Raw genomic sequence first — 14730 nt, forward strand, 5'->3', positions numbered from 1 at the left:
GCAAAATCACTCTGGACCCCTCACATCCAGCACACTCCCTCTTTGAACTGTTGCCGTCTGGTCAGCGCTACAGAGGACTGCACACCAGAACGGCCAGGCACAGGAACAGTTTCTTCCCTCAGGCAATCCATCTTATGAAGACTTGTGTCTTATGAATAATTGTGGAACACACAACACTATTTATACACTTATATACTTATTTATCAAACACACATACTTAGTTTACATTTCAAATTTGCACATAATATACCTGTACATACAAAATTGTCTATTGTAATATACCTGTACACACAATTGTCAATCTGTATATTGTTATTCCCTATTTACTTACTTTTTATTTTTTTTATTATCTGTGTGTTTTTGTCCTGTCACTGTCATTCTGTTGCACTGTGGAAGCTTCTCTCACAAAAACAAATTCTTCGTATTTGTAAACATACCTAGCAATAAAGCTCATTTTGATTCTGATTCTGATATTCAAAGCTTTGGGCCTCAGGATAATGGCTGAAACAGCACTCCTACAGGTCTACATTCCCTCCTGTCCACAGGAGTCAATGCCGCCAGGTGGTTCCATCAAATCAAGGTGCACATTTTTTTTCCAGAACCTTCACTCACTCCGTTCTTCTGTGGAAAAAAAGTGATGCTGTCCAAACTCAGCTAGATCTACTGGGTGAGTCCATTACAGCCTTTAAAGATGGCTAAAGATGAACTGAGGTGCCAACTTCTGTTCTCTCCTGTTTAAAAAACAGCATATGCTGGTTAGGTATGTTTTGAAGAATGGCGGCTGGTTTGAGCTGGTCTTTAGTTGGTCCTGAGCTGGTTATAAGCTGGTTACAAGCTGATCATGTGCTGGTCCTAAGCAACTCCTGCTCAGGACCAACTCAGAACCAGCTTATAACCAGCTCAGAACCAGCTTATAACCAGCTCAGGACCAGCTTAAACTAGCTGCCATGCTTCAAAACATGCCTAACCAACATATGCTGTTTTTTTTCAACAGGGCTCTTTTCTCTCTGTTCTACTGTTGTACTTCTGTGTTAATTTCTGTAATTTACTCTTGCATGGTGAAACAGCAAATATTATTGAATATTTTATTATAAATTACTAATCTAATTTGTTAAATGCTAAAATCCTAAATGTGGACATTCTGGAATGTACAGATTTGTTTGGAACAGCCGAGGCAAACACTGATGGTATGATAGCATACAATAAACACGCGTAAGCCCTATTCGGACAGGACTTTTTTTTTTTTCAATGGGAAAAGTCAGGTAAGTTTGTGTTCCACAGAGACGTACTTTGTGATTTTAATCCTGTCCTATTTAAGCAAATCAACACAGGCTTTCTGGTATCCAGGTGCAATCTGTCTAAATGGCAACTCTGAATTTTTCCCCAGTAATGACAAAGTAGGCCACACAATGTCTTTGATCTTTTATTTTCTTTACTTTAATTTGTTCCTTGTCTATCACGGAAAGAAGAAATTTCAGAAAACAATACGACACACCAATAGCATTCAAACAAAGAGCCCTCAAACGGAGACTCTGAGAACATTTGACATTTTACATGATGATTCTATTCCATTCGCCAATGTAGAAAGATTCTGGCAAAAATGAATTTACACAGGGTGGAAACTCAAAACCAAAGTCCTCTCCTGGGAAATACACACACACAAACACAGACATCAATGCACACACAAACACACATCACTAGCAGGCATGTGGATCCACAAAGTGTGTGGAGATGTTCAGATGTGAAGGACATGTCTGCAGGCAACTACTCGAATAATTCACACACGCACACTCTTTCTCTACTTCCCTTGTTCTCTCCTGTTATACAGTTAACGTATGTGTAACAATTTACATAAATACTGCCTCATGAATAATTCATCTCCTCACAATTACAGTATTCCATACTAGCACCTCATTATGGCATCATAATTATAACGCATTCCTGCCAAACAAATTCCCTGCTTGATGCAAACTAGTTTTGTTTGTTTAAACATGAGAAATAAAAGTCTTACTTTTCAGGAAATACTTTTTTGTCTGTTTAAGTGGTAAGAGACATTGTTTGAAGTTAATTTAGAGAAAATCAGACACAGTAAGAATGTCACAGCAGGACTAGCACAACAAACAAGAACAGAAAGGACTGGAAGTTTGAATACCATCCACATAATGAGGTTATGAAATCCAAAACAAAAGGTTTCTTAAAAACCCACAACAACTCGACAGTAAATGTTCATTGAACCGAGTTCTGACATCGGAATACACACACACTTACGTATATCATGTATATGGGGCGTTGTTTCTTCTTACACCATTTCAATTCGCATTACTCTGTGGCATTCATGCGTATATCTTTCGGTCCAATAAATATTTCAACACTTAAGTATTCTACAAGCCTCTGAGGTACATTTCATTGCGAAATATTACATTTGCAATATTCTTTGAATATCTAAAGGTGAACATGAACCCTAGATGGTTTGTTTGCATCTTTGAATCATGTATTCTCATGAATATGTCCTTTCTGCAACAAACATGGGTCAAATTTTGATCCACAATCTAAACTGCATGTCTACCATGTAGACATTCTCCACAATAAGCAGTAAACACCACAGGAGAAGCTTGATACACTGTCGAAATAAGTTTAAGAGGCTAGTTTTGTTGCTCAGAGGCACTGTTAAAGTGAGAGAATTCTTAATGAAAACAGGTTTAATAGGGCAGAGGGAAACTCTTCGATTGCGCTCCTGTTTAATTTAATGAGCCTTAAGCCAGACGATTTAGTTCTTTTAATTGCCCTTCTCTCATTGTTAAAAAGACGTATATGGACATCTTCCACAGAGTAAATTCCTCTGAATAACAGTTTACTTTCTACAGTATGTTTCTTCCACCCAGGAAGGACTCAACGGTTCTCTGTTCCTCTTGAATTCCAGTAGAAACATCTCAGCACGGTGAAAATTCAATTTGAAATAACTTTAGATGTTTAGATTACACAGCTATTTGCGTGAAATTCATATTCAGACAGAGAAAGTAAATTGAGCATCAGCTCTGACTGTTTTAATAAAGCAGGTACTGGTGGGCGAGAACCTTGCTGATTGGCTCATGCTACATACCAATCACTATTTATACTCCAGATCGGCTAATCAAATTGTTCTCCTTCATAACACTCAACACTTTCAAATGTTTAGCTCAGAAAAGCTACTGAAATGAGAATGAAATGATAGCTGGTCTACCAACAAAAAAAGTTTCTTAATTAGTATTTTGTCTTGTTTTCCAGGAAAAAAATAATAATATAAAAATACAGTGCATTTACTTCAGAAGCAAATTCACAAAAGATACGAAAATATACATTTAAAAAGCCTAACAAAATTTAGTGAGGTTTTTGCTTTAAACAAGAATCTACTTGCCAATACTGTACTTAATTTTTTTTAAATAAAAAATAAAATGTTTTTTATTATTTGTATACATGTATTTTGATTAAAATATTTTTAGATATGTCTGCAATATCTCGACTCAACAAATGATTTCAATAGTTTGGCACTACATTATTAACAACGCAAAGCTCTTGAAAGCTTATACTGTAAATACACTACTATTAGGGGTTGGTAAGATTTTTTTTTAAATGTTTTTGAAAGAAGACTCACAAATGCTGCATTTATTTGATTTTAAAAAATCAGGAAAAACTATAATATTATAAATTATTATCATTATCATTCTAATATACTGATTTGGTGCTCACAACTGTGCGTGAGTCTGAATGCACACACTGGACATCGAGCTTCATGAGTCCATTTCCACCTCTTCCAGATAATCATACGTATACGTCCTCCACAGATGTTTACCACCACAGCCGTCATCATCAACATCTTCCCTATGATCATTATCACCATCAGGGACACCATAATTAGAAATAGCAGCAATATACTTGGTATCCTCATCCTGTTCTGCTAAGGTTTAGACACGGTTCAAAGCCTAGCTTACCTTTGCCATCTGTGCCTGCACGCCACTGGCCTTCAGGGAAGCTACAGCTTTCTGTGCCGCTGCCGGACTGTCGAAATCCACAAAGCCATATCCTACACACACACATGTACAGAATAAGAGTGAGATAAGAGTTATTTATACACACTATAACACACATATCTCAGTGTTTTTGCCAAAAACTGAAGATTCTTTATCGGACATTAATCAGACATTATCGGACACATTTATCAGATTTAAAATTCAAGGGTCAAAACAAGACCGCTCCGTTGTTTGTCTTATCACGCTGATCGTTGGCGACACAAGAGAGTCTGCATGTTTGAGCACAGCCGCTTGTGTCTGTGTGTGGGTTTGTGTGTGTGCTTGGGGAGACAGGAAACAGCCATTTTGTTCAAGGCTCATGCTTGTCAACTATTTCCTCAGTAACAGGACAGAGAAGGATTCAGCTTGACCTCACCTCTGCTGGAAAATCCAGCTTAAAGGAAGAGTTCAGCCAAAAATGAACATTCTGTTATTATTTACTCACCCTTATTTTATTACATTGGAACTCCTTCTTGGAACGCAAAAGGTGCATTTTTAATAATTAATAATAATAATAATCATGCATCCAAGTCTTCAAAGTAATGCGACAGCTTGTTGTGATGAACATCAACATATAAGTATATTTACTGCTCTTATTACCACGTTCATAAGAGAATACTCGGACCACAGAAAACATGCAAACATGAGCGAAAACCCAGTCTTTCTCTCTCTGGCTCCCCGCCTCCCTCTCCTCATCTCTGTAAGATGACCTGTCTGTTTCATATGAGGCCTGCCGCAAAATTCAGCTTAAAGGAAGAGTTCAGCCAAAAATGAACATTCTGTTATTATTTACTCACCCTTATTTTATTACATTGGAACTCCTTCTTGGAACGCAAAAGGTGCATTTTTTATAATTAATAATAATAATAATCATGCATCCAAGTCTTCAAAGTCATGCGACAGCTTGTTGTGATGAACATCAACATATAAGTATATTTACTGCTCTTATTACCACGTTCATAAGAGAAGTAATGTTGAACAATTCATGAAGGAATCGTTCTTTTAAGTTTTAAGTCAATCTATCTTTTCAAAGAATCGGCTGATCCAGTGCAGAAAAATGGACTGAATGAGTTGTTCTCAAATTAAACTAATGCTGAACTCATTCAATGATCAGGTTGCAGCAGTTAGCAGCTAAATGAATGGGAAAATTATCATTAAATATTGACTCAAAATTTAGTTTGTTCCTCACACAAAGCTACTGTATGAATTCAGAGGATTTGGAATATAGAGCACAAGTAGTATGGACTACTTTTGGGATACTATTTTGATTACTTGACACTTTTACATCCTTATTGAAGCATGCAATTTCTAATTTGAGGGGAAAAAAGTTCCACAGAAGAAATAAACATACAATTTTGAAACATATTAAGGGTTGAGTAATTTTTTTAAATTATTATATATTTTTAGTTATTATGATGATTATATTATATTATATTATATTATGGTGCCTGGTCAACCAGATAATAGGCAGCTTAGATCCTTTAAAAAGCAGTTACCATGTTTCAAGTTTCAAAACACAGTTACTATTCCAGCAGAGTCCATTCCGCCACCCAGCTCTTTAACCAAACATTTCTTTGGCAGCGAGCGAGAGAGAAGATCCACGACTTCCTTTACGATGTATCATAATAAAAACTGCAGTGGCGGAGGTTCTTAAAGACCCTCAGTACATTTGAGGCACATTTGAGGCAGTGTGTCTTCATTCGGCGGAGGCATTCTCACCATAAGCCTCTCTAAACTCTAAACACACACACTCTCAAAGCTTGACTGACATTCGAAACCACAGATGGCAGAACGCAGAGCTTTGGAGAGGCCGCGAACGGTTGAAGCCAACAGCTCTATCTGCCAGACATATGTGTTCATTTACGCACGCACACACACCTTACATATAGAACAACACGCCATCCGCTTTGAAGTCTCCCGGTAAACATGGAAGCGAGAAGGAGAGGGACAAAGATCTCTACAGCGAAGAACTGAGCCGTACAGATGTTCCAAAGTTTTGCAGATGTTTCATAAGCCTAAGAAAACAGTGCGTGTGTGAAAAAGGATTTCCAGTAGACTGGTCTTGATCCAGAGAGAGGAACACTTCTGGTTTGAGAGATCGCTGTGAGCATTCCTGAGGTCACTGACCAAAAGAGCTAAACAGCAGCCATCAGGAAGTGGGCTGAGAAAGAGGTTTCAAGATGAAGAATGCAGGGATCAATTCCTATTAACAATGTGACGGCCAGAACCGGAACAGGCCTGAAAAGAAACTTGACAGAGAGGTAAAAAAGATAAAAAAGCATGTGTTTGTGTGTAGACATCACGCATATGAAGTTTTGGAAGCCTTATGCAATTGAATCCATAAACACAAATACGCCTCAAATGAGTGTGCGTATTCTCTCCCTTTCTTTTCTCCCTCTCCGTCTTTTCCCTCGGATGTCAAAACTGTGGGAAAAAAGAGTGTGTACACTACCTCCTCTTCCTTTGTGCATAATTCCAATTAGAAAAGGAAAGCGAGGTAGTGAAAGAGAGAGCTTGTTGGCGTGCTCGTGTGTTGTACGACACAAATATTTACGTTCACTCCGTTTAATGAGAGGCTCGTGATTGAGTCAAAGAGAAAATCAAACACACCCTCAATGTTGCCCACAACCCCCACAGCTGTCACCCTCTCCATCTGTCATTGCGGACAAGGGGAAAAAACAGCTGTCTGAAATTGAAAATGTGTGGGTTTTTTTGCACAAACAAGTTCGCAATTACAGAGTCTAGCTGCCTAATGCAAAACACACAAAGTAGACATGCGATTAAACCATGTGTGTTTAACGAACAGCCAACAATCCATGTAAGAAGAGTGATTAAAAACGTTGCAGAGCTTGATAACTTACGAGTGATCTTCAGAAGCAAACGGACCGAACAAACTTGATTGTAAACAACCCTCGATGGCTTACTCTACCATACGGGATTAATCTACAGCAGATAGGCCTGTAATTGCGATCAATCGACATATCTTTGAAATGAATAGTGCGTATCCTGTGCAAAAAAAAAAAAAAAAGGATGGCGTTACAGCAGACAGGCCTGTAATTGTGATCAATCGACACATCTTGACATGAATAGTGCATATCCTGTGCAAAAAAATAAATTAAAAAAATAATGGATGCATGGAAGCAAGCACAACAAACATATTTAGATTCAGTGAAGCCGTGAATGAAGCGAATCCATCTTTTTGTTTGTTTCCTGTCTGATATCCTTGGCTCCCATAAGTCCTGGCTGGAAGCCCATCAGGGTGGAGAAGCCTGGCAGAGTAGGAGGGCTGTTAACTCCAGGAAGTGGAAGTCCTCTAAAGCCTGGAGTGATTTCCTCTGCTTCCCAAAAACTCCCTCTCTCTCCTGTTCTCATGTGGGCATTAATACTCATTTTTGGACACATTAGATGTGCCCTCAGAGAGAAAGCATGACAAAGAGAAAGACGCACACATGCATACACACAAAACAGGAGAAAAACCTGCGGGACCCGGTTTGGCAGATTGTGTAGGAAGCCAGGCAGTTTATTTACAGCGCTGGCTGAGTATTTCCTGAAAAGAGGCTGTCTGCTAAATCATCAATTTCAGCCGGACGCTTCCCTCGCCCCTATGGCTATTTTTAAAGCACCACAACTAGGCCCGGACTTTTCAAATCAACACAGGAGGAACTCTGTGCTTTTCCTCGCCGCGGCTAACCCTGTTAGTCACGCTAACGTCTTATCCGGTTGTAAAGACTTCACCCACAATCCCGCTAACGCATTTCCTCCTCTAAAGATCATCCAGACAATCTCCAGACTAATCAGAGTGTTTGAAAAGCTGTCATTTTACAAGGATTATTGATTATTTTAAGTGAGACTGTGAATGCTCTCTGAGTGTGTTTTTAATGTGAGCTGATATTGACTGCAGTACTCACCTTTGCACTGGTTGGTGTTTTTGTCCAGGATTGCCTTTGTTGACACTATTTTTCCATACCTGTGAAGGACAAATAGAACAACAGGATCAGCTCAAATGAAAGCAAGCTAGATAAAGTACATTTCAATCTATTGCATGAAACTCAGTTTCATTTTATGCGTCCTAAATAAACACTTTTTGCATAATTTGACAAAATAACAGTACATTTTATTCATTTAAACACAACAATATTCATTTATTTATACATTAGATGCATTCATTTAAAAATCAGAAATTTATTTATGTATTTTTAATTACCATGAACACTTCCACCACAATATAATTTCCACCATATCTCAGATTATGTATTGTGTTTCATTAAATTATGTGGTGGAAATGAACATGATGGAAATTATATTTTAACACTTTGTAAAAAAAAATTGAATAAAATACACACTATTGAATAATATTTTCACACTTTTTGCATAATTTGACAAAATAACTGTAAATTTATTCAACAGAACAATATTCATTTATTAACACATACGATGCATTCATTTACAAATCAGAAATGTATTTTAAAAATATTATAAACAGTGTTAATATTTGCTGACACTTTTTGTAATAATTTTGTTTAAAGCTGTAATACTGTAAAAATATAATATCTGCATTTTAAAGTTGCAATGAAATGGAAGTAATGACAAATCCTTTCTTCAGTATTGTGACTTACATCCAAGTTAAACAGATTATCAAACAAGAAAAAACTTAAAAATAAACCTGCAAATGGATGACTCATTCACAATAAGATTTATAACATGCATTTATTAAATAGATTTTCATTGAGGCCTGGGACAAAAATCTATACATAAAAGATATTTGAAAATAAACAACAACAAAAAAAAACTCAAAAATTACAAATTTTAAATTAAAAAATGACACGTTTTAATGTGACCTTCACATGAGAAAAAAAAGTTGAATAAAAGTCAACCCCTGGGACATACAAGTGCCCGAACTTGAAAAACCCAAGTGTAATGTTTGCTCCGAACTTAGTTAATTAAAAAGTTTGAACCTAACTCAAAGAGTACATTTAATAAAGATTTAGCTTAGCTTCATTAAAACCTTGACGAAGGGATGCTTATTGATACACCAATACCTTCCTTAACAGGACACCGTAAACAAGGGGAGGTTGGTTTTGGGATAAAAGATATTTGAAAATAAACAACAACAAAAAAAACCTCAAAAATTACAAATTTTAAATTAAAAAATGACACGTTTTAATGTGACCTTCACATGAGAAAAAAAAGTTTAATAAAAGTCAACCCCTGGGACATACAAGTGCCCGAACTTGAAAAACCCAAGTGTAATGTTTGCTCCGAATTTAGTTAATTAAAAAGTTTGAACCTAACTCAAAGAGTACATTTAATAAAGATTTAGCTTAGCTTCATTAAAACCTTGACGAAGGGATGCTTATTGATACACCAATACCTTCCTTAACAGGACACCGTAAACAAGGGGAGGTTGATTTTGGGTGCAGGATGTGAGTCTCAAACCCCAGTGATTTAATTAAACGCTGGAAGCATCACAGAGCCCCAATCTACACCACAAAAATCACCACCCTCATTTTCACTTTTTCACCTCAACTCACAGCACTGAGTAGCCTACTCTTTTATTCTTCTAATAATCTTTCTCTTTTTTCTGTCTCTGCCCCACAAAACCCCTATTCACATAGCGAAATCAGTCTCATCGCAGAATCATGAAAGCGTCTGCACAACAGATGAATCTCTTTCCTCTCTGCAGTCCCTCTTTTCCCTTATTCCTCCCCTACTGCCTTCCTTCCATCCACGATGGAGGTAATAAAGTTACTTATCGCTTCCGTCTCCGCCTGAAGACCGGGAAGACTGATATAAGCGTGGCGCTCCTGATGTGACTTTTAATTAATATTTAATGCGGCTCCCACCTCCAGGTAAAAGCGGGAGACTATATTACCCACCTTTATAAGGATGGAGGCGTTTAATAAGGGAAGGATCATTTCACTGTCACCATGAGAAGCGGCGTGCCATCGAGGCATTGTACCGCTGATGTCTGGAAAATAGCAGCTAATTCATCTCATATCCTGTATAAGCCTGCAAACGGCAAAGCTTCATAGAAGAAGTAGCCTACAAATAAACATCGTAAGCCGCTGTAAAATGCTGCGAGGTTGAAAGAACAACTGTCGTACAAGGTTCCGTGTGAATTTATCAACAAAGTCTTCTGTAATTCACACCATCACACAACGTGTAAGTGTCGGCGGATGCTTTTTTGCGAAAATGGATAATCACAACTCTGGGATCACAGAGACTCATTATAGAAACAATACTGGTTTTGTTAGATTTTTTTTCTTCCGTCAATATGGTTTGTCAGTAAACAAAGTAGAAGCCTGGGAGACGAGAGCAACCACATAACAGAGAGTGGAAGACATGAAAATGAGGAGCTCTGTTGGAGAAAGCATGTAGCGGACCAAAGTGAAGAAAACACATGAGAACTATTTGACTCGAACGATTGATTTGCTGCCATTTCATCTTGCAAAACAAGTGGTTGGACAAACACAGGCGTCTCAGATGAGTGAGTGGGTCGGGGGTGGAGCTGAGGGAGGAATGTAGTCAACATAACTGGCAACGTTTCCGCAAGCCAGTGCCATGCCGCGGTCATGCACACGGATGTCTCGCTAACACCAAACTCGCGAACAGGAAGGTTTCCTCACAAACGGTTCTCTTGCAGCCAATAAGGGGGTGCAGAGAGCGAAATGTCCCTGTAATCATGTGCCTGTCTTGTTTTGTTTGTTTAGATGCTGATAAATGAAGCATTGCAAACTACCGAGGTGGGGTAATGTTTAATAGACAGAGTCTGTGGTTGTGATTTATAAGCTACAAAATGAAAGTCTTTGTTGAAACCTCAAAAACTATAATGACCCCAACGCCGTACTTTCTGGTTAACGTAATGCTCTTTAGGATCACTTGTCAGGATGACACAGCTAACATTGTAGCCAAAGGTGGAGGAGCTCACTGTGAGAACATCTGGCAAAGCGTCCTGATCACGCTCACACTCCACAATGAACTAGTTTTAAGTAGATGGAGAGCAGCAGTGCTGGGATGTGACGTATTCTACCCAGGTTTAAAGGTTCATTATGGAATGTGTTGGCCTCTCTATCACCACCTGTGGCTGAAACACAAAACTTTCAAAGTCGTTTAATTTAGAAAATGGGTTGGGGTAAGAACAGTTTTGAACACTGATTGTACTTCGATAATGTAATTTTTTGTAACTTTTGACTTGTAAAATCTTCTATAATGACATAAATAAGAAGTTCTGTCATTTATACACCCTCATGTTGTTTCAAACCCTTACATTTATTTCTGATGCAATAGCTCTTTATTTTTACTAGAATATAACTAACTAAATAAATACATAACATACGTAATAGCTATATGTGACCCTGGACCACAAAACCAGTGTTAAGTCACACCGTTGTATTTGTAGCAATAGCCAACAATACATTGTATGGGTCAAAATGATTGATTTTTCTTTTATGCCAAAAATCATTAGGATATTAAGTAAAGATCATGTTCCATAAAGATATTTTGTAAATTTCCTACCGTAAATATATCAAAACTTAATTTTTGATTAGTAATATGCATTGCTAAGAACTTCATTTGGACAACTTTAAAGGCGATTTTCTCAATTTTTCGATTTTTTTTTCACCCTCAGATTCCAGATTTTCAAAATATCTCGGCCAAATATTGTCCTATCCTAACTAACCATACATCAATGGAATGTATAAATCTCAATTAAAAAAAACTGACCCTTATGACTGGTTTTGTGGTCCAGGGTCACATATGGATTTAAAATGAGTGCGAGTAAATAATGACTGAAGTCTAATTTTGCGGAGAACTATTTCTTTAATGTGGTCTTAATGTCGTCAGCACCCAAAGACACATTAGCTTTACTAATTAGCATTGCATGCATTTCATTACAGCGTGCACATATGTAAAATTCATGCTGGCAGATCTCAAGTGTTATAAGTCACACTAATGAAGTGCTGAACCCTTGTTTTTTTATTAAACAGAAGCAGGAATGTTTTTCTGGAATGCATATCAATAGAACTGTTTTGATGATTGCGTATCAGGGTTACTGCTGATCAACTTAAAACTGTTTCTATGGATGCTGACTTTTGATTAAGAACAAGATTCAAGTGTGTCTACTAGTTGAAAACTTTCAGAACCTCAAGCATGGAGTTCCCCTCGTGGATGGCTGTTGTGCCAAGAATTCGACCTTAAATAACATCAAGCCAAAGAGCCAAATGGTTTACACTGAGAGAAATTGCATACTACAATATTAGTAAACCATCTACTCTATGATATATGATGATTATGATATACAGCAATATTATAAACACAAGAACAAAAATAGCATATTAAATTATGTCCCAGTGATTCCAAACACAACAGAGCTGCAAATGAAAAATCATTCAAATCTAATTCATATTAACTTGACTTTTTTTCCTAATCAGGCATAACTTCAGCAGTACATGACAAGGAACTTTGTTGGTTGTTTGGTTTCCATTTTCATCAGTTTGCAATTGGTTGGCCTGCCCACAGTGAAATTTCACTGGTCCAAAATCCTGCTCTAAACAGATGTAGACAAGAATGTCTCCTAAGCGATTGAGGTGTTCTATTGTTGGATGTAATAATGAACAAAGCAGTCGTCATTTACTCCTGACATCTGAGCCGCTGAAGACGCAGAGGATTACTTTTGTTTTTGAAGGGAATGCACCCCCCGATCTACCTAAATGTGTTTATGTTCGCGCGAATGATTCTTGATCCAGCTTCACCTACAGAAGAAGTGAGTATAAGGTTTTTTTATGAATCTTTGCAAATCACCTTTCCTAATAATGTGCTAGTTAGCAAGTTCCATGATGAATGCGGCTAAAGTTAACAGTCTCAGTGAACAGCTCATCACCCCATGGAAGATAGGGGTGGGGTGAGCAGAGCTCATTAGCATTTAAAGGGACATGCACCGAAACGGGTCACTGTGAACAGAACTCTTTTTGACAGGGTAAAAAGGGTGTTGTTTTACATTACCATTGAGCAATTTTAACCAAAGTATGTTATAGACTTTTTATTAAGATCCTAAAGAATCATATCAACTTGTGGAAAATGGGCATCCGTGACTCGTAACTCGCATAATTAATTGGCAGAGCACTTCATTACAAATAAAAGTTGTTTTCATAATTAACATGTTTTAAATGGCACTACCCTAAAACATCTTTCCTTTTTCGTTGATGTCGCTAAATTAACTTTTTGACCAGCTGTCACCTTTCATGCTGCAATAAAATTATTGCAGTCCTACATTTTAAATTTGCTATTTCACTTATGTCACGTATAGTGTGCCCAAAACGTCATGTTAAGGAAATACGTCACATTTAGATGGGCTTTAAAAAAACATTTAATTAACACATCAAACATGATCTAAAATATAAATATATAACAATTAATAATAATTTATTTAACAAAGATGCATTAAATTGATCAAAAGTGACATTAAGTAATTCTTTTTTTTTTTTAATCCTAAAATATTATTACATTTTGTGGTTTGTTTTATAACAAATATATGTTTGTTTGTTTTTTTACAAATATATGAAATATTTTGTGGTTTATTTTTTGACATTTTGTGGTTTCTACAAAAAATATTAAATATTTTGTGGTTTATTTTATAACATATTTTGTGGTTTCTACAAAAATATATGCAATACAACTGTTTTCAACATTGATAATAATAAGAAATATTTCTTGATCACCAAATCAGCATATCAGAATGATTTCTGAAGGATCGTGTGACACTGAAGACTAGAGTAATGATGCTGAAAAATCACATATAACTGTATATATATATATATATATATATATATATATATTTGTGTGGTGAAGCTCCTTTTGAAGTTAGATTACAATATAAAATATAAAATTTATGTATAAAATACAGAAATAACTGTTATACAGTATAATGTCCCACTGGATAAGAGTATCTGCTAAATGATTTAAATGTAAATGTAATTAAGAACAAGGTCTAGTTTAAAGCTGCTTTGGATGCCAACAAAAAAGGTATGTTTCAATTCTAGGGTTGCCATAATGTCTGTACATAACTTTTTACCTCATATTTCTATATATGAGTTCTGCTGCCTATAAAAGCTTTAGTTTAGTGAATTCAGACCTGCAATGTGTTATTATCTGCTGTATGTATTAAAAACAAAAGCCCTAGAGTGTGATTTCATATTGTGATGACTGTAACTCTGGAGTAAATGTGAGATGTAAAACTGCTACATTTCTAGACTGATTCACCATATTCCATATAGTTGTGTGTGTGTGTTTTTAATGTATTTTTTAGTAAATTAATTTTTCAAAAACATAAAAAATCTATTCCATTATAAACAATTTACTGGAGTCTTTAAGGGCCAATAAAACACATGTCAGAGTAGATTTATGGAGTTATGTTAAATACATTTCTACGCCTCAAACCTTGGTGAAGAAACTCACAACTATTAATATAACTTGAAAACAACCCGGCTGTGACAGACAGAATCAAAGAAAGAAAGGAGGCAACAAACGCCCTTACAATAACAGATACTCAGAGAGCTTTAATTAGACTGCTGATACCACACACACCAAAACCTCCTGTCAAATACCACAGCTCAGCCAGAACGTGGGATCACAATGTTCTAACTCCGGTCATCTGGATGAAAGAATCATCTCTCCACACTGACCAGAG

The 14730-nt window shown here is 36.7% G+C and overlaps 1 protein-coding gene across 2 annotated transcripts in view; it reads right to left on the reverse strand.

The window, feature by feature from the left end:
* Positions 1-14730, reverse strand: part of LOC107730162 (RNA-binding motif, single-stranded-interacting protein 3) — a 145430-nt gene that overhangs the window by 87826 nt on the left and 42874 nt on the right. For both annotated transcript variants that reach the window (XM_016540927.1, XM_016540918.1), the window contains exons 3-4: positions 7955-8013; positions 3969-4060 (exon numbers count right to left, since the gene is read on the reverse strand). In XM_016540927.1, the coding sequence (XP_016396413.1) occupies positions 3969-4060; positions 7955-8013 (151 nt within the window). The remainder of the gene's footprint in view (positions 1-3968; positions 4061-7954; positions 8014-14730) is intronic.

This window comes from Sinocyclocheilus rhinocerous, unplaced genomic scaffold, assembly GCF_001515625.1.
Source record: "Sinocyclocheilus rhinocerous isolate Xijiao unplaced genomic scaffold, SAMN03320098_v1.1 scaffold2448, whole genome shotgun sequence".
In the NCBI taxonomy this organism is placed as follows: Eukaryota; Metazoa; Chordata; class Actinopteri; order Cypriniformes; family Cyprinidae; genus Sinocyclocheilus; species Sinocyclocheilus rhinocerous.